This window comes from Cololabis saira, chromosome 13 (genome assembly GCF_033807715.1).
Source record: "Cololabis saira isolate AMF1-May2022 chromosome 13, fColSai1.1, whole genome shotgun sequence".
NCBI classification, from domain to species: domain Eukaryota; kingdom Metazoa; phylum Chordata; class Actinopteri; order Beloniformes; family Belonidae; genus Cololabis; species Cololabis saira.
Genome location: NC_084599.1, coordinates 16,034,354 through 16,059,927, shown reverse-complemented (window position 1 = coordinate 16,059,927; position 25,574 = coordinate 16,034,354). Strand labels below are relative to the sequence as shown.

Below are 25,574 nucleotides of genomic sequence, written 5' to 3'. Positions count from 1 at the left end.
CCCCTCTCATAATGAAATGCTTTAAGACACTCGCTTAATGTATCTTGATGAGTAACAATCTCCCTCCTTCCTTGGGCCATTATCAGTTTGTATTCAGGCCCAACAGATCCGCAGATGGAAGTACATCTATCATTCTCCCCTCTGACTTACACCGTCTTGAACAGAGAAACAGCTACGTCAGGATGTTTCGTTGTGGATACAGTTGTCTTTAATACAGACATTTCTTATAGGGAAGGCAGACTCGCCCCCTCCGACCACAATTGTGTCCTCTGCAGACTGGTGGTCTTAACAGGACAAAAACAAAAGAACCCATAATAGATTTCAGAAAACATTTCACACCTCTCTTTATAAATCATACGTTCAAATGTTAATATTCCTGGGCCTGTCATGGTCAAGTAACACCACGGTAGTGGTCAAAAAGCACAGCACAGCAGCGGCTACATTTCCTATGGGTACTTGGGAAAAACAACAATTGTATGATTTGCAGTATTGCAGATTGTGCAGTTGCAGTATCCCTCCAGTATTGCAGATACCTCCAAGTATTTCGGGGTCCTCGTTGATGATGAGCTAAACTGAAATCGACACCCTCTATAGGAAGAGGCATTCATCTGTTCCTCTCTACAGACACTGAGGTCCTTTGGGGTGTGTGTATTTGTGTATGCGTGTGTGGAGATGATGACCATGTTCCATCACAGTGTGTTGGCCGCTGACCCTCCAACACTGATGTGTGTGGGGCTTTACAGACAGTAACTAAGCAACTGGACAAGCTGGTTGAAAAAGCTGGCTCAGTGCCGGGCAGGAAACTGGACTCACTGAATGCATGCAGTAAAAAAATAAATAAATACATTTATGGTTGTGATATCGTCCAGAATTATCACTGAGTGTTAACTAGCGAAAATAAACTTTACATATTTATATGTCGAATATGAGAGTCATAGTGATTGTCCCGAATAGCTCTGCCACACAAACACAACAGAGTGCTGCACACCATTCACCTTCATCTGATACCGGCAGGCAGGTGGGCTGAGAAATGCTTTGGTTCAGCCGATCTAAAGTGCTCTTAAAATCAAGAAGAATGTAGGTCCCATGTGGCAACTTCCTGAAGAATGTGAAAACTATCAAAGTCCAAGGCTTGTAATTATCTGCACTTTTGTCAAATAAGTGCCACTGAAGCAGTTTTAGAGGTTACTTCCGAAAACAAAACATAAAAAGAGGACTGGGGAGCCTATTTCAATTATTTTGGTTCATCGAGGATGATATCAAATAAATTAAACTGAATTCCCAGGATATTTGAAAAAAACAACAAAAAAAACAGAATAAAATACAGAATGTTTGATAGCTTCATTAGATGATGTTCCCATGTATTTTAAAATTACATTTGGTGTCTGTATTTTCTATTAAATTAAGACATGGCTAAAAATTCAACAAAGTGTAGGATACAAAACTTTATCCTTCGCCTAACTTTCGGCGAGACTGTAAATCCCTAAAATAGGGAGGTCTGGGTGATTGACTTGTGTTTTTCTAACTCCCCTTGGCAAACATTTTGACTGGCTCTCACTTATAAGACACAGCCAACCAACGGGGATGTAACATCTTGGGACATTATGCTCACTATCTGATTTAACCTTCATATGAAAGGATTGTCCAGCACTCAGTTTGAACTGGTTTGTCTTTTCTTGTATTGACTTTCTTTGAAAACAGTGAAAAACATGAAAAAGTCATAGCACATGGACAACAGATGACCTTCATCAAGGGGGAAAAAAAAAGGTTCCTCCTTTCTTGAATCTATCAGTTTGTAAACAGTAAGATTCCAGATGACTGGTGTCTAATTAATCCCATTAACAGCCGTGGCTTCGATGAAACAGGGCTGTTATGTCAATCTGGTGCTTTGTATCAAGAAAACATCCTGATTGGGAACCAGCTAAGCCTTGAAAATGTACAATGAAATACAATGAATGATTGCCTGTCTGATGGCAGTGCTCCCAGTCACATGACACACAGGCTCGCTGAGCTGTTGATGAGGATAAAAATCTCATGATAGTAATAGTTGAAGTAGTATCATTGAAATACTCTCAGAGCAGCAGGTATATGTAAAATGCAGTTAAAGATTTGAACTGGGACTCATCTGGCATTTCCAGCCATTAAGAGACAGCTGCAGCAAAAGACCCCCTCTCTGTAAGTACGCTCCTATAGAGCTATGGAAACAAGCTTTTCTTAAACTTGATGAATGCTCCCACTGTCAGAATGCTGCTGTGATTCACAGAGTCAAAGCTGAAGGATTATCTTTTTGCCAGTGCAGAAATGATGCATAATTCATTTGCCTGTCTTTGGCAACTGAATGACGGGAAGGCCGTTAGAGCTTTCAGAGGTGCAGCCTGCCTCATTTACCGGAAACATTCTCTGAAATCTTTTACGTTTCCTCTCAATGTTTGTTTCACTGACTGCATGTAGCACAGATATCCACCCACGTGAAACAGATCATCAACTGTGCAGAGCAGAAGTTGTTTTTTTTTCACTCTTTATTTGAGCCTTACTGTGATTATTTTTACAGAGAGTACGTCATCCATATATACTGACACATCACTGAGCACACGAGGGGCATAAATAAAACTGTTATGAGTCAAGAAAGGGTCATCTGCAGCCTCTCTGTGCTATTACTGTGTGGACTCACAAATAAAGTATACATAAATAAACACGTTATCATATCAGTGCAATGTTCTCAAAAGCAGCGTGATCTTCAGAACAACAATGAGGTCACCCATCCCCCACCGCTCAAACTGGTGACCCCATTACCCTACTTGTTTTTGTGAATACTTTTATCCTTCTCTCTTTTCCCATTTCTTTTGAAGTTTGTCCATTGTTGTTAGTTGTTCTCCTGTTTTTTTTGGTCGCACCTAAATGCTAAGAAGATCATTGCCAGAGGAATGTTGTCAAAGCATGAGGAATGCCAAGGGTGAATGAAAGCATCCTGAGGGCCCAGAGCTCCTGCAAGGCCCTGCAGAGAAGACACTCACCTGATAATCCCCTCCCTCTTCCTACTTGGGGGCTAATTGGTGGTTAGAGTGCAGAAAGCCTGCAAATTACATGGTTAGTAATTAAATCTGAGTCGTCATACGGATGAATGATGATGGCCTCCAGTGCTTACTCAGGAGAGAAAAAGTCAGTGCAGCAGTTTTTCTATAAAACATTGCATTTATTATAGTTGGTATACAGAAGTATAGTTGTTAGTTTTTATGAGTCCAGCTCTTGAACGATCTTACATGTATATATTCATTTTCTTAGTTATAAAATGTGTCCTGTGGGATGGGTACATATTGTTTATGTACTGCGTACTCCAAATTATTGATAAATTGCTTTCATAGGGACAAAAATAAAGATAAATTGTCAGCTGTTTATTAAGTGGATTAAGTGGACATTAATATTTACACAAACAAACAATCAGTAAGATTAAATAATGTCTTTATCAAAATTACACTTCAAATTTTAGTTTCGACCATCCTGTTTATCTCATAGATAAGTCAACAAAACAACAAAATAAGTTGAAATTTCGGACGGATCACTTTGGACTGTCACTTAAAAATGGTTGTCAAATGATATATTTAAAATAATAATATATCTTGAAGTTTTCAGTTAAGGTGTACAGGACTGTCTCAGAAAATTAGAATATTGTGATTTTCTGTAATGCAATTACAAAAACAAAAATGTCATACATTCTGGATTCATTACAAATCAACTGAAATATTGCAAGCCTTTTATTATTTTAATATTGCTGATCATGGTTTACAGCTTAAGAAAACTCAAATATCCTATCTCAAAAAAATTTGAATATTCTGGGAATCTTAATCTTAAACTGTAAACCATAAACAGCAATATTAAAATAATAAAAGGCTTGCAATATTTCAGTTGATTTGTAATGAATCCAGAATGTATGACATTTTTGTTTTTTTAATTGCATTATAGAAAATAAAGAACTTTATGACAATATTCTAATTTTTTGAGACAGTCCTGTAAATGCTTTAACAGAACTCATCTGAAACCCGAACCACGTCCCTACAAACTCCGTGCTTCAGGTCCTTGACGGTGATTGGCTGCAGCTCACTTCAACCTCACGTCACTGCTCTGCGTGTGGCTGCACGGGCCTGTCAATCAAACGTGTGTAGACCTGAACCAATCAGCTCTCGCGGTTTCCCTCGGTGGGCGGGACTGCGGCGCCTCCTCGCTCAGCAGGGTTGTTTCCTGGTCGTCTCTAGCAACCTGCTGCAAACAACTGGCCCCTGTGTTTGCGGTTTTTGCCCCTCGGTCGCTGCTGCATGCGTCCAGCTGTGGTGTCTCCAGCATGTGTCGACGCTGAGGCTCGGTGTGGACCCCCCCCCGGCTCCATGGTGCTGCCGTCTCCGCCCGGGGTTGCAGTCTGGCCTCCAGCCGCCGCCGCGGATCAGCTCCAGCTCCCAGCGTCGCCTCGCTCTGTTTATTTCATAAAGATGGCGGTGAGGGGGACACTGTGAACTAAATGACTGTCAGAAACATCGCCTCCATTTGTAATATGGTGAGTTACGCCGTTTTCTCCGCGTTTAACCTGATGATGATGGTGATGATGATGAGGATGATGATGGTGATGAGGATGATGAGGATGATGATGAGGATGATGATGGTGATGAGGATGATGGTGATGATGATGATGAGGATGATGATGAGGATGATGATGGTGAGGATGAGGATGGTGATGGTGATGGTGATGATGATGATGTGATGGTGATGATGGTGAGGATGAGGATGGTGATGATGAGGATGATGATGAGGATGATGATGGTGATGGTGATGATGTGATGGTGATGATGGTGATGATGTGATGGTGATGATGAGGATGATGATGAGGATGATGATGGTGATGGTGAGGATGAGGATGGTGATGATGAGGATGAGGATGGTGATGATGAGGATGATGATGAGGATGATGATGGTGATGGTGATGATGTGATGGTGATGATGGTGAGGATGAGGATGGTGATGATGAGGATGATGATGAGGATGGTGATGGTGATGATGGTGATGATGATGATGAGGATGATGATGAGGATGGTGATGGTGATGATGATGATGAGGATGATGATGAGGATGATGAGGATGGTGATGAGGATGATGGTGATGATGATGATGAGGATGATGATGAGGATGGTGATGGTGATGGTGATGGTGATGATGTGATGGTGATGAGGATGATGGTGATGATGATGATGAGGATGATGATGAGGATGATGATGGTGATGGTGATGGTGAGGATGAGGATGGTGATGATGAGGATGAGGATGGTGATGATGAGGATGGTGATGAGGATGATGGTGAGGATGATGATGATGATGTGATGGTGATGATGGTGAGGATGAGGATGGTGATGATGAGGATGAGGATGGTGAGGATGAGGATGGTGATGGTGAGGATGATGAGGAGGGTGATGATGAGGATGAGGATGGTGATGATGAGGATGATGGTGATGATGAGGATGATGGTGATGATGAGGATGATGATGATGATGATGGTGAGGATGAGGATGGTGATGAGGATGATGGTGAGGATGGTGATGATGGTGATGATGAGGATGATGGTGATGATGAGGATGATGATGATGATGAGGATGATGGTGAGGATGAGGATGGTGATGATGAGGATGGTGATGATGAGGATGGTGATGAGGATGATGGTGAGGATGATGATGATGATGTGATGGTGATGATGGTGAGGATGAGGATGGTGATGATGAGGATGAGGATGGTGATGATGAGGATGATGATGAGGATGATGATGGTGATGGTGATGGTGATGATGTGATGGTGATGAGGATGATGATGAGGATGATGATGGTGATGGTGATGGTGAGGATGAGGATGGTGATGATGAGGATGAGGATGGTGATGATGAGGATGGTGATGAGGATGATGGTGAGGATGATGATGATGATGTGATGGTGATGATGGTGAGGATGAGGATGGTGATGATGAGGATGAGGATGGTGAGGATGAGGATGGTGATGATGAGGATGATGGTGAGGATGATGAGGAGGGTGATGATGATGATGAGGATGAGGATGGTGATGATGAGGATGATGGTGATGATGAGGATGATGGTGATGATGAGGATGATGATGATGATGATGGTGAGGATGAGGATGGTGATGATGAGGATGGTGATGGTGAGGATGAGGATGAGGATGGTGATGATGAGGATGATGGTGAGGATGAGGATGGTGATGATGAGGATGATGAGGATGATGATGATGGTGAGGATGAGGATGGTGATGATGAGGATGGTGATGATGAGGATGATGGTGAGGATGAGGATGATGGTGAGGATGAGGATGGTGATGATGAGGATGGTGATGATGAGGATGATGGTGATGAGGATGAGGATGTTGATGAGGATGAGGATGATGTTGATGATGATGTTGGTGATGATGATGATGAGGATGATGGTGGTGATGAGGATGATGGTGATGAGGATGAGGATGATGGTGATGAGGATGAGGAGGATGGTGAGGATGAGGATGGTGATGAGGATGGTGATGAGGATGATGGTGATGATGGTGATGATGGGGATGATGAGGATGATGGTGATGAGGATGAGGATGTTGATGAGGATGATGTTGATGATGATGTTGGTGATGATGATGATGAGGATGATGGTGATGATGAGGATGATGGTGATGAGGATGAGGAGGATGAGGAGGATGATGATGATGAGGATGATGGTGAGGATGATGATGAGGATGATGAGGATGATGATGATGGTGAGGATGAGGATGATGGTGATGAGGATGATGGTGAGGATGATGATGAGGATGATGAGGATGATGATGATGGTGAGGATGAGGATGGTGAGGATGAGGATGGTGATGAGGATGGTGATGAGGATGATGGTGAGGATGATGATGGTGATGAGGATGAGGAGGATGGTGAGGATGAGGATGGTGATGAGGATGGTGATGAGGATGATGGTGATGATGAGGATGGTGATGAGGATGAGGAGGATGGTGAGGATGAGGATGATGAGGATGGTGATGATGAGGATGATGGTGATGGTGATGAGGATGATGAGGATGGTGATGATGAGGATGATGGTGATGGTGATGAGGATGATGGTGATGAGGATGAGGAGGATGGTGAGGATGATGAGGATGGTGATGAGGATGAGGAGGATGGTGAGGATGAGGATGGTGATGAGGATGGTGATGAGGATGATGGTGATGATGAGGATGATGGTGATGAGGATGAGGATGATGGTGAGGATGATGAGGATGGTGATGAGGATGATGAGGATGGTGATGATGAGGATGATGGTGATGGTGATGAGGATGATGAGGATGGTGATGATGAGGATGATGGTGATGGTGATGAGGATGATGGTGATGAGGATGAGGAGGATGGTGAGGATGAGGATGATGAGGATGATGGTGATGATGAGGATGATGGTGATGATGATGAGGATGATGATGATGGTGATGATGAGGATGGTGATGAGGATGATGGTGATGATGAGGATGATGGTGATGATGAGGATGTGGATGGTGATGATGAGGATGAGGATGGTGATGGTGATGATGAGGATGATGGTGATGGTGAGGATGAGGATGGTGATGGTGATGGTGATGATGATGATGGTGGTGGCTGCCTAGCACCTGCTCCCAGATGCGACCAGGATGCACTCATGCACTGAACAGACCGTGTACGCGTACGCATCATGGCCGCCACGCGTAGTCTGCGTTCATTTGACGCCTCGACGTGCACGTTCTCAAAAAGACACTGAACATGTACGCAAACCTGCAGTTCTCGCTCTGGCCACGGAGGCGCTGGTCCCGGTCTGATACCAGCTGGTCCCGGTCTAATACCAGCTGGCCACAAGTGACGACGCGGAGGTCGCTGGCCCTGTTTCCTTTGCCGAGATCGCAACCAAACCAATGTTATAATCTCTTACATCAGGGGTGTCCAAAGTCAGTCCTCGAAGGCAGCAGTCCTGCATGTTTTAGATGTGTCCCTTTTTTTATCAAACCGTGATACAAGGAGCTTGGTCATCAACAGAACTATCCAGACTTTGATGACAAGGTGGTGACGACTGTTAATTAGAATCAGGTGTGTTGATGCAGGGAAAAAACTAAAACATGCAGGATTGCGGCCCTCGAGGACCAACTTTGGACACCCCTGTCCTACATCATCCAATGGTGTCATGTAAACTTGTTCGTTGTTCTAATCTGCTACTGCTACTACCTCTACTACTAAATATTTAATCACTTTTCCAACTGTTGCTCTGCTTACTGCCCCCTATCGGTCACCGCCGGTATGACGCGCTCTCTTCCCGTGCTACACGAGCGAAGTTGCGGTTGGTGATGCACTCGAACGGACGCGAATGCAAGCACCAACAGCAAGTATATCTCAGCCCATAACCTGATAGTGGTCCCTGCCATTCAAAAACCTACTTCCAATCAAGTCTCTGCTCGGGCAAAGCGAGGCAGTGCATGTGTGTGTGTTACCACATAGTGGGCAGTGTGTGGAGCTGACAGCTGTGATTGACAGGCCGGAGCAGAGCATCGTCCCCGGCGGCTTGTGGCTGTTGCGTAACGCGGCGCTGCTGCAGAGAGCAGAAATCTACACTAATCTGTGTTTACGTTGATCATGAGCAGCGAGGAGTCCGCAGGAACGGACTTAATGCGCGTGTTAATGCCACTGGCCTTTGCTTTATTTAGACACGGGACTAATGTCAGAGGCCTCTCCCCTCAGAGCTGCTTAAAAACACTGCTGTGTTGCCCTGCATGAGGAGTGAGCGGTTTGTAGATCTGAGGGTACGGGTAGAGGTTTGGGGAGTAATGAGTTCTTCTAGGTACGGAGGTGCATGTCCATTTATGGGTGAGGAGTAGGACTTTGTATTCAATCTGGGTTGAGTTATGCACTAGAGTTTTCCACACAAAAAGGTCACACCAAATGTGGGAGGAGAAAAAAATAACTCCATTGGCTTAAAAATAAGAGATAAGTGATGTTAAGGGTTTTATAAAAGGCTGTTAATCTCCTGTCAGTAGATTGTAAGACAATTGTTGCAACACCACTTCTTTGTGGTGTTTAAAAACTCCCTTCTGGTTTCAGTCCTTCAACTGAAATGTTTTGGATCTTCAGAAATTCATGTTGCATGCCGCAGTCACCAATGCCCCGAAGCATTGCCCCTGCAGCAACAACTCTTTCAGCTGACATGCCTCCTACCTGTGGGGAAACAACACTATGTATGGTAATGTAGGTAATTAGTTGGTTCCTGAACCTAGCAGGAGGATCCAGGTTTACACAACTAAAACCAAGCAGGATCTTTGCAAACAGACAAAAAATGTTTGTGTTTATTTGCATGCGGAGATGCACTCTGCAGGCAGGGACTTGTTAACTTCTGCATGATAATACAGGGCGTGAGCAGTGCTGTTTGTGGGAACTTAAAGATCCTGACCTTGACTTGTTTTGGGTTTTTCCCCCATTTCCTTTTATTGTATATGATGTATTGCCTAGGCATCTACAATAAAGTCAAATCATGAATATGCAACAAAAGGAAATATGAACATTTCTAGCTCTGGGCAATAGTAATTGTAGTAGAAACCACAGCAGCTTCACTGTTTGTTGTTTATATCAAGGAGCTCAAATGCAAAAATGTGGCATCAGGATTTGCATCTGCATTGGTCTTCCGGCTGCCTCTCACGAAGGAAAGGCTACATTTTGATTTGAATATCTGCACCACTTGGGTCAAGTTCTGCACTGGCCTGTGCAGGCATTGCATCATCTCGGACTGGAAGCAGTAATCGGACAAAAGGGTGTTGGCGGTCTGCTTTGATACAGAGAAATGGCAGCTATTAGACGTCAAAGCCTTTTGATGACTAAATTGTCTGCTGTGTTAGCTCAACAAACCTGTGGTTCCTTTGAAAAAGCTTTGAGCTCTGTCAAGTAAAAAGGCTCTCACAAAAGATAAGTGCTTGGTGGAAGCAATCAGGAGCTAAGTACTCCAGACTTCTGACATGACTCTGCCTCTTTAAAACCAACCTGATTCCTGCTTTTGACAGGATATGTGCTGTACATTTAGCGGGAGGCTTAGGCCTTCAGCAGAAAGGGTACATTTTTATCATTTCTACTGTATTCAGAGGTTAATCTCCCTGCTGCAGCTTTAAAGCATCAGCAGGTGTTCTTTGACAGTTCATTTCCATATTCATTTGGGTGCATATGCATAGAGTAGACTGAATAAAATGGGCTTTAATCTAACGCTGCACAAACACAAGTGAGTGAACAGCCACATGTGCTGATGGCGATGATCATGACAGCATGTCTCGTGTTTTGTTTTCACAGGGCACCAATGCCTCTGCCCTGGAGAAAGACATCGGCCCGGAGCAATTCCCAATCAATGAACACTACTTCGGATTGGTCAATGTGAGTAGCACTAAATCCTCTCATGCATTAACAACAGCCATTGCCAAACAACACCGGTGTCATCTTTCAAAACAAAGTGCCCTGGGACAGCAGTGAGTCATGTTTGCTACTGGAGGGCAGTTATTGAAGTTAACAATGCTGTTTGTGAGTCGAGGGATGTTCTGCCTCTTTAATGTTGCGTAAACAAGCAAGTTTCATAATGCTTTCATAATGATTTATGAAACGATCTGTCTCATAAATCACCAAAACAACAGAGCGGAGTGACATTAGTTTCAACAGATTTAGTGAAAGATAATTTGATCTGTCCCTGTAAACTGTTTGTCTCAACTGTTGTTGTTGGTTTTTTTGGTTTCTTCCTTCCTCAGTTTGGAAACACGTGTTACTGTAACTCGGTGCTGCAGGCCCTTTACTTCTGCCGGCCTTTCCGGGAGAACGTGCTGGCCTACAAGGCCCAGCAGAAGAAGAAGGAGAACCTGCTCACGTGCCTGGCTGACCTCTTCCACTCCATCGCCACACAGAAGAAGAAGGTGGGCGTCATCCCGCCCAAGAAGTTCATCTCTCGGTTACGGAAGGAGAATGGTGAGACGGCACCGTGTGGTTAAGAGCTTGTTGATGTTGCTGGAGCGCCGTAAAAGTATTTAATTAGATTTACTAGTTTCAGGATTGGTCAATTTTGTGCTTTCTCTGTGATAATGCTCCTAAACATGTACAGGACTGTCTCAGAAAATTAGAATATTGTGATTTTCTGTAATGCAATTACAAAAACAAAAATGTCATACATTTTGGATTCATTACAAATCAACTGAAATATTGCAAGCCTTTTATGGCTTACAGCTTAAGAAAACTCAAATATCCTATCTCAAAAAATTAGAATATTCTGGGAATCTTAATCTTAAACTGTAAGCCATAATCAGCAATATTAAAATAATAAAAGTCTTGCAATATTTCAGTTGATTTGTAATGAATCCAGAATGTATGACATTTTTGTTTTTTTTAATTGCATTACAGAAAATAAAGAACTTTATCACAATATTCTAATTTTCTGAGACAGTCCTGTATGCAAACTCATCTGTGTGCAGTTTAGAGTGTGAGTATACTGAACTCGGGTATTCCTGTTTTCATCGTGTATCAGTAGGAGCGTCGGCAGTCTAAATACTTAATGTGAAGTCCAAGTCAGGTCATCGAGGGTAGCAGTGACTGAAAGGTTGACCCTTCTGTGCTGTCTGTATTGCAAAGATGCTTTATGCGAGTGAAAAAGACAATCTCTGTTAGGACCCAGCTTTGGTTAGCTGTCTGACCTCTGGACTTGTTTCCATCTTCTATTTTCCCACTAGCCCCATTTCTCAGTTTACAACTTTGACACAGATCTGTCAAGGCAGAAGTGTTTGTATCGTCAGCATAGTCTGCAGTCATTCAGAGCAACTAATGGTGATGTAATGGTGAGGAAGGGGCTTTAACAGCAGTCTTCTTTGCACTCTCATTGTCTCAAACCATATGACAAGCGACTGACATGAAATTTAACCTACAAATCTCTTCTTTCACATGCAAAAGATGGAGTTGCCTATGACTCAAACTGTGATGAGAAAATCATCCCAAGTGTGAAGGTTTTTTGTATTTTGGGTTGCTCTGCTGCCTTTCACCTTGGACAGGTCACTGTCGCTGAAGGTTAAATAAATCTGCAGTCTCGTTAGCTCATCTTGCAGGATGATGTCAGCATGGCTGTCCAGCAGATTTGCTCTAAAGATCTGAGCTTATTGTCTTTTATCTCTTCAGTTTCCAGTCAATGTACTAAGCTATGTGGGTGTTGGTTAAAAGCCATGCATTTACAAGACACCCATCAGAGAAAGACATCAAAATTCTCATCAAACTCTATTAGAAAGCACATTCCCAAAAATTGAATTTTACTTAAGTAGAAAGCTGAATTCTAGGCCATATTATCATGTTATTATCAGATGATCATTATCATCTAGTCCATATTAAAAATGAGTAAATTCATTGCATTTTTGATGGACACATGAAAAACAAAGGTACATTTTGTTTCTTAAGTTTATGCACCAGGACAAAATCCTTTGATCTATAAAGAGGGTCTGTAATTTACATAATGACAGCCTCAGATGAACAGCTGCACAAAAGATGCTATACTGAACAAAAACTAAGCAGAAATGCAAAGACAGTGGGAGGAAAAGAGTCGGAAATAGCATCATCACATGTCCCAGATCAGATTGATGGGGAGCAACAGCTGCTTTTCTAAGGTCCCTGCTGATGTCGTTCCTTCCTGGCACTGTGAGTATACCCTAGTGAATGCTCCAGACCAGCAAACTGCCAAAACTTGTACTTCGAAAGAGATGTTTACAGTTGATCAGGTGGTCAAATGCATTCGATGACTTCCTCTTCACCCTCATGACTACTACAGGAGTAGTGAGGGTGCAGTTACTTTTTACTCACCGTTTCTGCATTTGGGCTTTGTTTTTGTCAGTCAATGAAGGCATGTGGTGCTCTTTGGTGTTGCTCCCCTGGGATCGTGTTTACACACAAACTCAGTTCCAGTGAAGTCAGGAGGATGTGTAAAATGCAAATAAAAACAGAGGCAATCATTTGCAAATCTCATAAACCCATATTTTCTTATTCAGTAGAAGATATCAGATGTTGAAACTGAAAATATTTGCCATTTTATGGAAAATATCAGCTCATTTGAATTTGATGGCAGCAACACATCTCAAAAAAGTTGGAGCAGGAGGAACAAAAGGCTGGAAAAGTAACTCACCCAAATCAAAAACAACTGGAGGATCATTTGACAGATGATTACTGTAGGTTCATTGACAACAGGTCAGGAGCATGAGTGGGTATAAAAGAAGCGTTTCAGTGAGGTAGTACCTCATATATGTAAATATGTGTAGATGTTCACCAATATGTGACAAAACGTCAAAAATAAGAAACTATTTCAGGAAAATGTTTCTCAAATAAAACTGCGCACTTTGACTATCCCAACATCTATAGTGTAAAATAGCAAAAGATTCAGCGATTGAGGAGGAATGGGCAAGGGGACAAGGCTGAAGGACAGAACAGGATACTAGTGGTCCTGGGGCCCTCAGACAGCACTGCATTAAACCCAGACATGATTCTCTGCTGGAAATCACTGCATGGGCTCAGGAACCTCCAGAGACCACTTTGAACACAGTTCACCATGCAAGCTACAAGTGCAACTTATGACTCCATCATGCAAGGAAGAAGACAAATGGGAACACAATCCAGAAACACAGCCAGTCTGAGGTAAAATGGACATGTTGGATGTTTTGGAGATAAAGTCAGAGAGGTCGGACTGAGATGGTCTGGACATGTACACAGGAGGGATAGTGAAAAGATGCTAAGGTGGGAACTGCCAGGGCAGAGGCCTAGAGGAAAACATAAGAGGAGATGTATCGATGTAGTGAAGGAAGACATGAGGCCAGCTGGAAGGAAAAGAAGAAAAAAAAGCATGTAACTAGTTGGGTGGTTCTTCTTGTTTATAGTCTGCATGACATGGCATCCCTGGATTCTTTTTTGAAACCAAGGATGCCATGTCCTGTAGACTATAAATAAGAGGAACCACCTCGTCTACTAGGGGTGTCACGGTACACACAAGTCACGGTTCGGTACGTACCTCGGTACAGGGGTCACGGTTCGGTACGGGTTCGGTACGGGTTCGGTACAACGGGAAAAAAAATACAAAAAGTCCCAAATGTATAAGACGAGTTTTTTCTTCCTTTATTTTGATCATAGCATTTGAAAGTTAAAGTTTGTTCAATTGGCTACAAAACTAAAAAGCTTCTCTTATTAAAGTGTAAAATAAATAGAATAAAACATTTAACTTGTGCATTAGTGTTTTTAATTTTACCACGGACTGGTTTATGTGAGCGCGGGATGGGACATTGTAACGAGGCTCGAGCACTTTTAATAAATACTTGAACCCGGGCTCCTCTACTGCTGCATATTGCATATGGGCAGAGCCGTCTGGGGGCGGAGCATTCTCCATGGGCCTTATGATAGTCATTTTAACGTTCAACAACATCATCCTACCCATCAAACTATATTTATTCTCTCTTTTATTGAGCCAAGCCTATAGGCCTATGCTGCAGAAAGCAGAGTAAAGTCACAAACTTGTTAAGAACACACACACACACACACACACACACACACACACACACACACACACACACACACACACACACACGACTCTGAAAACTCAGGTAGTCACGGACTGACTCAGTTCATTCTTTGATACAATTTAAGCACAAAAAAACATAACTGGTCTAAATTACACAATCTATCTAGATAGATAGACGCGGCGGTCTATAACATCATTTCTGAGCTCTATAACAGAGAATAGACTCGGCGGTCTCGTTCACAACAACACAAGCTCATTAAAATAGGCAGCTGGTCACGAAACTGATAAATAAATTATTTATGAAGGTAACACTGACTCACCAACGGTAGTTGACTCTTCCATAACCCAAAATAATCCAGGTAACGTGGAAAACGGGGTAACATTCAAAACTTTGTACAAATTTAGTCCTCTTTTAAACTTTAGCGCTAATCTCCTTCACTGTGACTGTTAAGGCTGATTTATGGTACCGCGTTACACCAACGCAGCGCCTACGGCGAAGGTTGCGCGTCGCCGCATAACCTCGCCGTAGACTGCGCCGTACCCTACGGCGTATGCTCTGCGTCGATTTAACGCAGAACCATAAATCAGGCTTTACAGCCAATCCGCGTTGGCACACGGCCCTGATGCGTTCAGGACAGTTGTAAATTAAGAATTAGAACATTTTATCGTTATTATAGCCTACAATTTATGATGACATATGAATTGCACATATATTTATTGATATGCACAGACTAGCACACATTTAAGGGGGAAAAAAAACGATGATTGATTTTATTTTTTTTTTAACTCAGTCAGACGTATTCGCCGTAAGACTGCGTGAACCGAACCGTGACCCCCGTACCGGGACGGGACGAATACAAATACCGTTACACCCCTATCGTCTACACAAGATGTAGTCAACCTGTGCTCCTACCTCCACTCTTATAAGTGACCCTGTGTTCCTGCCTCTTCTGGGATAAAGTATTAACTACAGCCATCTCCATCCTTTATGCAAAGTCCACCACCATCTGTCCCTCTACATTCCTGTCCTGGATACCAAACCAAATCACTTCCTCATCACCAACATGTCCATTGATGTTTGCTCCAATCACTGGTCTCTCACCTCGGGGGATATTCACATCCTGCCTGTGGGGCATAACCACTGTCAACATTGAAGAACACCTTTTATTTCCAGCTTCAGGCTCACACACTATCTGACAGTCTTTTCACCTCCACAACATTCCTCACAAATTCCTCTTTCAAGATAACCCCTTCCTCCAGTCCTCCTCCCATCAGCACCATGATAGAACACCTTGAATCCTGCACCGAAGCTTCTGGCCTTGCTACCTTTCCTTCTGGTCTCCTGGACACACAGTAAATCCACCTTCCTCCTCTGTATCGTGTCAACCAAGTCTAGCTTTTCCTCTCTTGACTCTTGACTTTCCTCTTTTCTTTCTATGCACACGCCTTCCTCCTCTCCTCTTCCTTCGATCTACAGGACTGTCTCAGAAAATTAGAATATTGTGATTTTCTGTAATGCAATCACAAAAACAATTTTTCATTTATTACAAATCAACATAAATATTGCAAGCCTTGTATTATTTTAATATTGCTGATCATGACTTACAGCTTAAGAAAAATTCAAATATCCTATCTCAAAAAATTAGAATATTCTGGGAATCTTAATCTTAAACTGTAAGCCATAATCGGCAATATTAAAATAATAAAAGGCTTGCAATATTTATGTTGATTTGTAATGAATCCAGAATGTATGACATTTTTGTTTTTTTAATTGCATTACAGAAAATAAAGAACTTGTACAGAACAATATTCTAATTTTCTGAGATAGTCCTGTATAGTGGCCCAATTTCCATCAGCACCCTTCAGGTTTACAGCACTGGTGGCGGCCGTGGTAAACACTGGCTTGTGCCCTCTTTGGGTGCATTCCAGCTTGTTATCAGCATTAAGTCCGAAAGCCTGCACCTCTGATGGTATGGGGTCAATGTCTATGGTGTTTGGTTCCTTTCCAGATGTGAAATGAAGCATAAAGAGGTTTTAGAGCAACAGTTACTCCCATCCAGACAATTTCAGGGAAGGACTTGCATATTTTAGCAAGACAAGGCCAAACCATACACTGCATTACCACAACAGCATAGTTTCACGTGAGAAGAGTCTGCATGGTAAACTGTGCCGCCTGCTCAGGCAACTGGTCTCCTTACTTCCCAGATGTTTACAGATACAGAAAGGTTGTTAAAAGAAGAGGGGATGATACACAAAGGGTAAACATCGACCATATCCAACTTTTTTGAGATGTGTAGCTACCATCAAACTCAAAATTGGCTAATATTGTTCTTGATATGTTGTTTATGTTCTATTGGTGGAAAAATTGGATTAAGGTTTGCAAATCACTTCGTTTTTCTTTTTTTTTTTTTACATTTTACGCATTGTCCCTTTTACAAGTCCCAATATTGGAATTGGGGTTGTATAAAGACTATTATTGTCTAAATGATTATGTACTGATGTACAAAACCGTAGCACTTTCTTTTTCAACTGACTGTACATCAAGTTCTTGATGTTTTCATCTTCCTTTGAGTCATTTTCTGCATCATTTATTGTTTTCATAACCCTCCAGATCTGTTTGACAACTACATGCAGCAGGACGCCCACGAGTTCCTCAACTATCTGCTGAACACGGTGGCAGATATCCTGCAGGAGGAGAAGAAGCAGGAAAAGCAGAATGGGCGCCTCAAGAACAACGGCACTGCTGCCACGACCGAGACGGAGATGGAGAACAAAACCGAGCCCACGTGGGTCCACGACATCTTCCAAGGCACGCTGACCAACGAGACGCGCTGCCTCAACTGTGAAACGGTGTGTGTGGTCCTGGGCCGCTTTGTTTTATTATGAACTCGTGTGTGTTTATTTTGACTTGTCTAGACGGGCAGCCCCACCCGCAGTTTTACCAGTCCCCACGTTGCCCTCAATAAGTGACCTCTCATGAATTCAAAAAGAAAGAAAAGAAGATGAATTAAAGGAAGGGAAGGGAACACATCCAAAGACATTTCCTGGCAGCCTCTGATCACGTAGCGTAGGTCAGGGCCACAGTAGTCTCTGGCTGAGCTGCACTGTGCAAAAAACCAGAGCTGCTCAGTAAAATAAGCTTTTCAAAGACCGGCAGCATGGGTGTACGTGCGTCTGTGGGGTTGGTGGGTGGTTTTCTGCCACAATATACTGGGCATATCCTCAGATTGTGAAAGAAATTGATTAATATGGCTGTCCCTCCTGCTGTCCTGCAGGTAAGCAGCAAAGATGAAGATTTTCTGGATCTTTCCGTGGATGTGGAGCAGAACACATCAATCACACACTGTCTCAGGTAGCTTTCCTTTTTTTCTTGTGCTGCGTATTAAATTACTGGCTGGAATGTTCCCATCTGTCTGAGAAAGATTGGATAGTTGAGCCTCTTGTGGGTCGTTCTTTCCTCCAGGGACTTCAGTAATACAGAGACTTTGTGCAGTGAATACAAATACTACTGTGAAACATGCTGCAGCAAGCAAGAAGCACAGAAACGGTCAGTGGAGCACAGAAACAGCCAGTAAAGCACAGACCACTGTGATGTGTGATTCTGTATAGAAAACAAAAACAATCTCTAAGGATGTATGTTTCTCTGTAGGATGCGCGTGAAGAAGCTTCCTATGATCCTGGCGCTACACCTCAAGAGATTTAAGTACATGGAGCAGCTGCACCGCTACACCAAACTGTCCTATAGAGTGGTTTTCCCCCTGGAACTCCGCCTGTTTAACACGTCTGGGGACGCGGTCAACCTGGATCGTATGTACGATCTGGTGGCGGTGGTGGTTCACTGTGGAAGGTAAGATCTACTGATCAAAATAAAAGTGTTTCATAGTGCAGTCATACTCGATTCAACAACAAATGTAACTCCTTTTCTGGCCGAGGTTCATGCAGATTCAACCGAGGAAAAACCTGGTTGTATCTGGTGGTGATCTTTCTAAAAACGCAGCCCTTTGATTTCAGCCGCATCTGTTCTTTGTTGTATTTGAACTCCTGGCTAAACACATGCAGTCGTGACTCTTGGCGGATATCCATTCAGCTGCTTTAATCTCTAGACGGAAAAAACGAATTATGGTTATTAAACAAAGCTATTTATGGAACAAACTAATTAATACAGTCCGGGTTTTTAGCTTGAGATAAGTTAGTTTGGGTCAGAGTCTCTTAAGTTTTGACTGTTAACAGTCAAAAATGAGCCTGAAACTGAATCATAGTATTTTCTATTGTAAGATGGACTTCTTGACCAGCGACTCAGTGGCTCACAAAGTTACATGCTGGACCTCGTAAAAACCAAAGAGTAAAAGAGACGGTTGTATGGGAGCAGGTGCTGTTAGAAAACCTGACATCGCAAGTGTTTCAGCTGTCAGTGTTGGCGAAAGGAGATGTTAATGTTACTTTGAGAGAAATACATCCCAGGGCTGGACCCAAATATGGAAATGCGTGTTAGGGGGACATCTGGTCTTCAAGTTGAGATTTTATATTTTCACATTCCCAAACAGACAACTGTGAAACTCAGCATTCAGTCACCAGTGGCCGTGAACATCACCTGCAGTGATGCTTCAAATCAACTTAGATCAGCTGAAAACTGACGCTGTCCAACGAAACGCTTATGATTTAGAAAACGTTCCTCGTTAAGATGGAGATGTGTCAATAGATGTGTGCATCCACATGAATGTACTCAAGATGTCTGAAAACACTGTAAAATACAGGTCGGTGGTGCTGTGATGCTATGATGGAAACAAGGCAGAAATCTGTAAACGGAGAAGTACAACTGACATGTATGGCGCAAGCGTCGCCGAAATTTACGTTGGGCATCATATATACCAAACTCTGTTCCCAACGCTAATCTTTTACAAACAATCCTCATAAAGGACCAGAGAGGCAGACCATGACACTGTGACATGCATTACCCAGAATACCACAGATGTAAAGTACAGGTCTGTGTAGGGGTGGGTATTGGGAAGGATCTCACGATACGATACGCATCACAATACTTGAGCCACGATACGATACACATTGCGATTTCCCGATTATGCGATATCCCGATTATTATATTCTACATAGTTCACCGAAAAATGTAAAAATGCATTACACATCTTAAAATCCAAGTTGTATATATGTACATCAGATGATAGTGATGGATCTTAAAATCAGAGTTGCACGTTCATCAGATTATAGTGACAATTCATGGGACAAACTGAGTCAAAACAATGTTTTATTATAACTATACAAGCTAAAGTTACAACTTATTTGTATATGTTTTTCATATTATTTACATCATATGAAATTAACATTAAATTTAGTATGAGGTTGCTTTAATTATGTGGCAAATGATAATAAACACAAGAAAGATGGAACTAAAACCAAGGACAGGCACAGTGATCAGTCAGTATAGATATAAATCCATAAATAAATAAACCTCTGTCCATTATTTTGAGAGAGTGGCAATGCCCAGGACTGTCACTTAGGTAGGAGCACTGGGTGATATAATGGGAAAAAAATCGGGGATAAAAAAAAAATTTAAAAAAAATCGATATTCAAATTTTTAATATCGATATTGAATCGGCTGGAAAAGTATCGCGATATATTGCCATATCGATATTTTTGCCCACTCCTAGTGACATGCATTACCCAGAATACCACAGATGTAAAGTAAAGGTCTGTGTGGTGTAACTTCTCTTAAAATCCCTGTTAGAGCTCTGTGTTGCCCGTCTGCTGAGGTACAACCAGTGCAGCATGATGTAAGGATGAGCAGGAAATATAATTTGACTGTGATTGGGATCTGCAACAGTCCCACGGACATTTAACTGCTCACTGAGTCCCATTATTTTAATTTAGCTGACGTGGTCATATCAGGTTGTTCTTCTTAAGGTGCTAATCACCTCAAACACCAAAACCTGATTTTTGTTTTCATTTATAATGTGTTTCATTTTAAAGGTATTAAATAGTCCTTGAATATGATAATTAAGGTGTATTTACCGATTGGCTTTGCTTAGACTCAGTTTAGGAGATGGAAGTAATCTTTTTCATTTTATCAGAGTCGCTGCTCAGAGCCACAAGTGTGATGTTCCTCAGACTGAATGTACCGTCTGCTATAATGACTCAAAGTGTACTTACGGCAAATGGGTTTTTGAATCTCTTGTATAAATGACAGGACGTGTAGACAGAGGAACTACAGTGTAGCAACCTCTTGTACAACGGAGTCATTGTTATTTGTTTCCCCAGTGGTCCTAACAGAGGTCATTACATCACCATAGTGAAGAGTCATGGTTTCTGGCTGCTGTTCGACGACGACATTGTGGAGGTTCGTCGCTCACCCTGCTGCAGGCTGGGTGATCCTTTGTTTTTCTGCACTCGTAAGTACGTGTTTACTCTTGGTTTTGCCACTAATCCTCATCGTGTTTGTGTTGTTCAGAAAATCGACGCTCAGGCCATCGAGGAGTTTTACGGCCTTACTTCAGACATTTCCAAGAACTCTGAGTCGGGTTACATCCTTTTCTACCAGTCCAGGGAGTGACTCTGGAGGAGACTGAATAGGAGAAATATTTTTGTTCCTTCTTTTTCTTACCTTCAGCGTAACGGGGCCCCGACTCCTGCCATCTCAGCCCGGACCTCCTCCCTCCGCCTCTCTGACGTACGTGCCAATCCTGTTGCCCAGACCTCATCCTGTGGGTTTTACCTGTGCTGTTTCTTTCTCTCTCTGTAGTCTGACTGTTGTCTTTTAGTCACCTGCATCTGGACTGCACTTTAAAACAAAAGCAAAAATGCTCAACAGCGTGATGGGGAAAAAACAAAAACAAAAGGAATCAAGGTGAAGCTCGGTGTTGCTGCTGGTAGAACCCTGCAGAGGTGATAAACCCCAGGGTCTGCTGCACATACAGACACTTGTCAGAAACGCAGTTTGTTGTATATAACGTGTACTTCCATGATGTGGCGCCTAATCATAACTCCTTTCATTAGGGCTATTTCTTCCATCAGCATCCAGTACTTCCATTCCTGATGATTCTTCAAGAGTTTATTACTTTGAATTGGGAGCAGGAGAACTTGTTTTCACACTCTCTGTGAGTATAGTTTAGCAGGAATGCATTAGAATATGTGAGTGTAAAAACAAGGAAGCCTGCAGTCAGTTGACATGAAGTTGTTCTTGATCAATGATGGTGACCTTCCCGAAATTTGATGCATCTATGTCTCACGCGGATGCATGAGTCACGAATGAAGACGGAGACAAACACTGTATAATGTGCGTAGAAGCTTCTTGTATTTCTAAAGGATTTGAACTCATTTCTGAACGTTACTCATTGCGAACACAAAAGTTCGACACCCCTCTAGCTGTAAAATGTTTGTTTGATCAGATTTGATCAGAACGCTGACACTATCAAACTGAGCCAAATACTCTCAACACTACACATGGATATCTGGAATCAGCTTAATCTTTATATACAACACACACAGTTGTTTCATATGGAAAAATACCTATTTATTATACAGAACATATTTATTGCTTTTATTATTTGTTTTAACTGGTAGATAAGTAAAGTTTGTGCAAAGCAACAAACTCCCAGGATGAAGGACATACACGATATGTCACAATACATTGGACGGTTACATTAAAGATGTACTATGACTTTTGTTCAATTGCAGACAGTATGAACCAAAGGTGTTAAATGTCCTGTGTCATGAGCTTCGTCATGCTAAAAAAAAACACGATACAAAGTGACACGTCGTGCTATTTTGTCGTTTCTGGTGCCTCCTCATCCCAGACCCTGATTTCTGGTCTTCCTGCTGGTAACACTCGGCCCGCCACCTCATATTTTCTGGCCCGCGAGAACATACAAAGATTATTTTGTATTTTCAGCAAAATTCAGTTTTAGAGAAATTCATGGATGATAATTAGATGTCTCACAATACATTTTAAATGTTGCTGCCTGAGCCATAATGACATCAACCCACCGGATGGAAGTATCTCAAATTAAACTATTTCTTACAACAGATAATTCATAGATTTGAAATGCAAATCTCTAAAAAAAAAAAAAAAAGTAGTAAAAAATTCATAGAAAAAAGGGAAGCTAAAACATGTTTCTGCCAAATGGAGACAAACCATCAATTTTTTTTATTTTTTGATAACCAGAAAGCAGATTTGGCTGTCAGATCTCTGCTACACATATACAATAGTAATACTTTTATATGTACTATTAATAGTTAAATACAGAGGTTGTGTAAAAATCTTTTTATTAAAGTAGAAATATTTAAACAATCTGGCTTTTGCTGTACAACTGGTCCCTTGACAACATGTGAGAACATGAAACATCCTGGTTTCATACTCTGCAATGAAATAAGTCATTGTAAGAATCACTGCATTTTGCTTGTTTGCATCTTCCACGACCACGCGGTCTTTATTTGAGGTTTTTAATGGTGAAATGGTTCTTAAAGTTGGACCCTTGTGGTACACGTGCTCAAGGGAAGCATAACGGATTAACATGATGTGAGAGATGCATCATTAAACTACCTTATCTTTTAAAATGAAAAAGTGAAAGTAGTGCAATATGCAATGAAGGACTATTCCTACTTGTACATTTGATTGTTGTGATAATGTGTTTTATTTTCTCCCAGTGCTGTTTGTCTGTGATGGTGAAGAAAATTCTCCAGAAAGTCGGCTACAACATATCTTTAAATTTTTTGTTTTTTTCTGCAGTTTTCTCTTTATTTGTCTCTGACTTTGCTGATTATAAAATGTTTATGTCATACGAAGCACACCAACACCCTGAAACCCCCATCCAGTTACAATTCAAGCATCCTTGTTGTGATTGCATCCTCTGTATCGTAGATGTTAGCTGTTCCAGTGGTAACAGCCAACATCAAACATGTTTCCATGTGTGTGTCACATTCCTGTTTGCTGCACATCAGCAGAAATTTCCTGACCATTTCAAACACATTTCATCATATATAAGTAGGAGTAGGATTAATCTGTTAGGCTAGTGTGTGAATCTACGCAGGAGAAACAGAAGTGAAGGTATAACATGAAACGTTTCTGCTGTCTCTTCCATGATTCCTGTGACAGGGGGAAAAGTTGTGAGGAATACGTGCCAAACCGAACTCACTACTGAACTTGCAACTTTATTAGAGAATTGTGTTCTTTGTAAAGATACAATTGTACATATATATTATGTAGAAAAACGCTTCTGGGAATAGGAAAATATTTTTTTAAAGTGAAGATCTTAAAATGGCAAAGATTTCGGCGAATGGCTGACCAATAATGAAGAAATGCTGTGCTTTTACAATCACACCTGCATAACAAGTCAGAATTGTGAAGACACCACCATCTGTCCCATTATTCTTGGCTGCACCAGAGAAGGAAAATGTGTCAGGAACAGTGCGAGATATGTAAGGGGGGGGGACGAGACACTTAAACACGCAGATCTTCCATTAACACTTATGCACTCACCTTCACTGAGACCCTTATTCATTGCACTAGCTCCTACATGTTCAACTGTGATGGTGAGTTCGGGTGCAGGGAGTCCTGCACCTGGTGGCGCACGATTGAGCCTCTGTGAGGGAAAGAAGAGATGACTGAGTCTCCATTTGGTGGTTAATTGCAAGTGCACTTTATTAGTGATGAGCTTCAATGCTTTAACAAGACAAACCACAGTCTAACACAAGTGTGTTTTTCTTCTGTACAATAAAATGACTACCAAATGACTTTCTGGATGGTTTTGTTTTATTCTTTGTTGGTAGAAGGAAGGACTTGAAACACAGAACGTTTAGTCATAATGATTATCTATACAGGTGTGCCTGCAAGGTGGCAGGTGAGTGTATGTTGAGCCTGTGGTTTAGGGCAACACTACATTACAAATCAGAGGCCTGTATTTTTATTATTATTGCAGCTGGTTCTTAGGGAGTGGAGTCAGTCACTGGACTCCACCCAGCCCCTCCAAGAGTTTATTTCTCTTGTATAACTGCACTTACAAGGTAGAGAAAATCCAGCACGATGTGAAATCAATGTGGAGCTAATGATAGGGAAGTTGAGTAATTATACTCTGAACCAGGTCTGTGATGTCACAGAACCCTGTAAATCTGAGTTACCGGACGTTCAGACGTAGATCACCTCAAACAAAGTAACAAGATTGTGCTATGGGTTTTTTGTAATATGTCATCAGCTCTGTCAACACTTACAACAATAATAGATCAACTTTAATCTTCTGCTGGGTCTTTTTCAACAGATGCTGAAGGTTAAAATCCTACCCTGTGCCAATAGTCTTCATTTACTTTTCCTCTTAGTGAATTTCATAGCTGAGCAAATCTACAGCAGCAAGTTTAATGGCTAAGGGATGCTGTTTGACCTTTCTGGGTGGAAACAGCTTCTTCCTCAGAAGAATGAAGGATAACCTCCCTGTCCAAGTGACAGCTGGCTTCGACTTAAAGGAAAGGAGCACTGCTTAAAACAGTATCAAGAATTTGTTTTCACACTGATAAGAGCTACAAACCATAACTACAGTACATAGAAATGTATATTTGTAACAGAAATGTCAAAGCCTGGAAGCTGAGTCTTATTAATGATCAGGATGCTGCATTTGATGTATAAACCAGGTGGAGCTCATCAGGAGCAGGTCGAACATTTTATGTTGGCTCAGCTACTGCTCTTTTGTGCTGCATGTGCGTCATCATTTCCGTTTTGTAAAGCTCACACCGGTGAATCCCTGGGATTTTAATTACTCAGAATTATAGCAATCATCTGCCCACAAAATCATCTTTACACCCATTTAGCAGTATGTAAAGTCAGAAACTACTGTAGGTCCTAACAACAGATGTGTTATACACGTTACTCATAAAAGATTTAGAAATATTTTGTTTGTAGGTCAGTCTGTAGCCAAAAATCTTCATTATGCAGTTCACTGACGTGGATCTATATTGACAAGACTGCAGTGTCTTGTAATATGTGAAGCATGTGGAGA

General features: G+C 41.9%; 1 protein-coding gene across 1 annotated transcript; it reads left to right on the top strand.

Annotated features, from left to right (window-relative positions):
* The first annotated feature begins 4,219 nt into the window (after positions 1 to 4,219).
* usp46 (ubiquitin specific peptidase 46) lies at positions 4,220 to 24,308 on the top strand. The gene is made up of 9 exons (XM_061737979.1): positions 4,220 to 4,546; positions 10,356 to 10,436; positions 10,802 to 11,015; positions 17,192 to 17,430; positions 17,856 to 17,932; positions 18,044 to 18,127; positions 18,230 to 18,427; positions 20,851 to 20,929; positions 21,041 to 24,308. Exons 1-9 carry the CDS (start codon positions 4,511 to 4,513, stop codon positions 21,140 to 21,142), a joined length of 1,110 nt encoding a protein of 369 aa, XP_061593963.1. The 5' UTR covers positions 4,220 to 4,510; the 3' UTR covers positions 21,143 to 24,308.
* Positions 24,309 to 25,574: the final 1,266 nt, after the last annotated feature.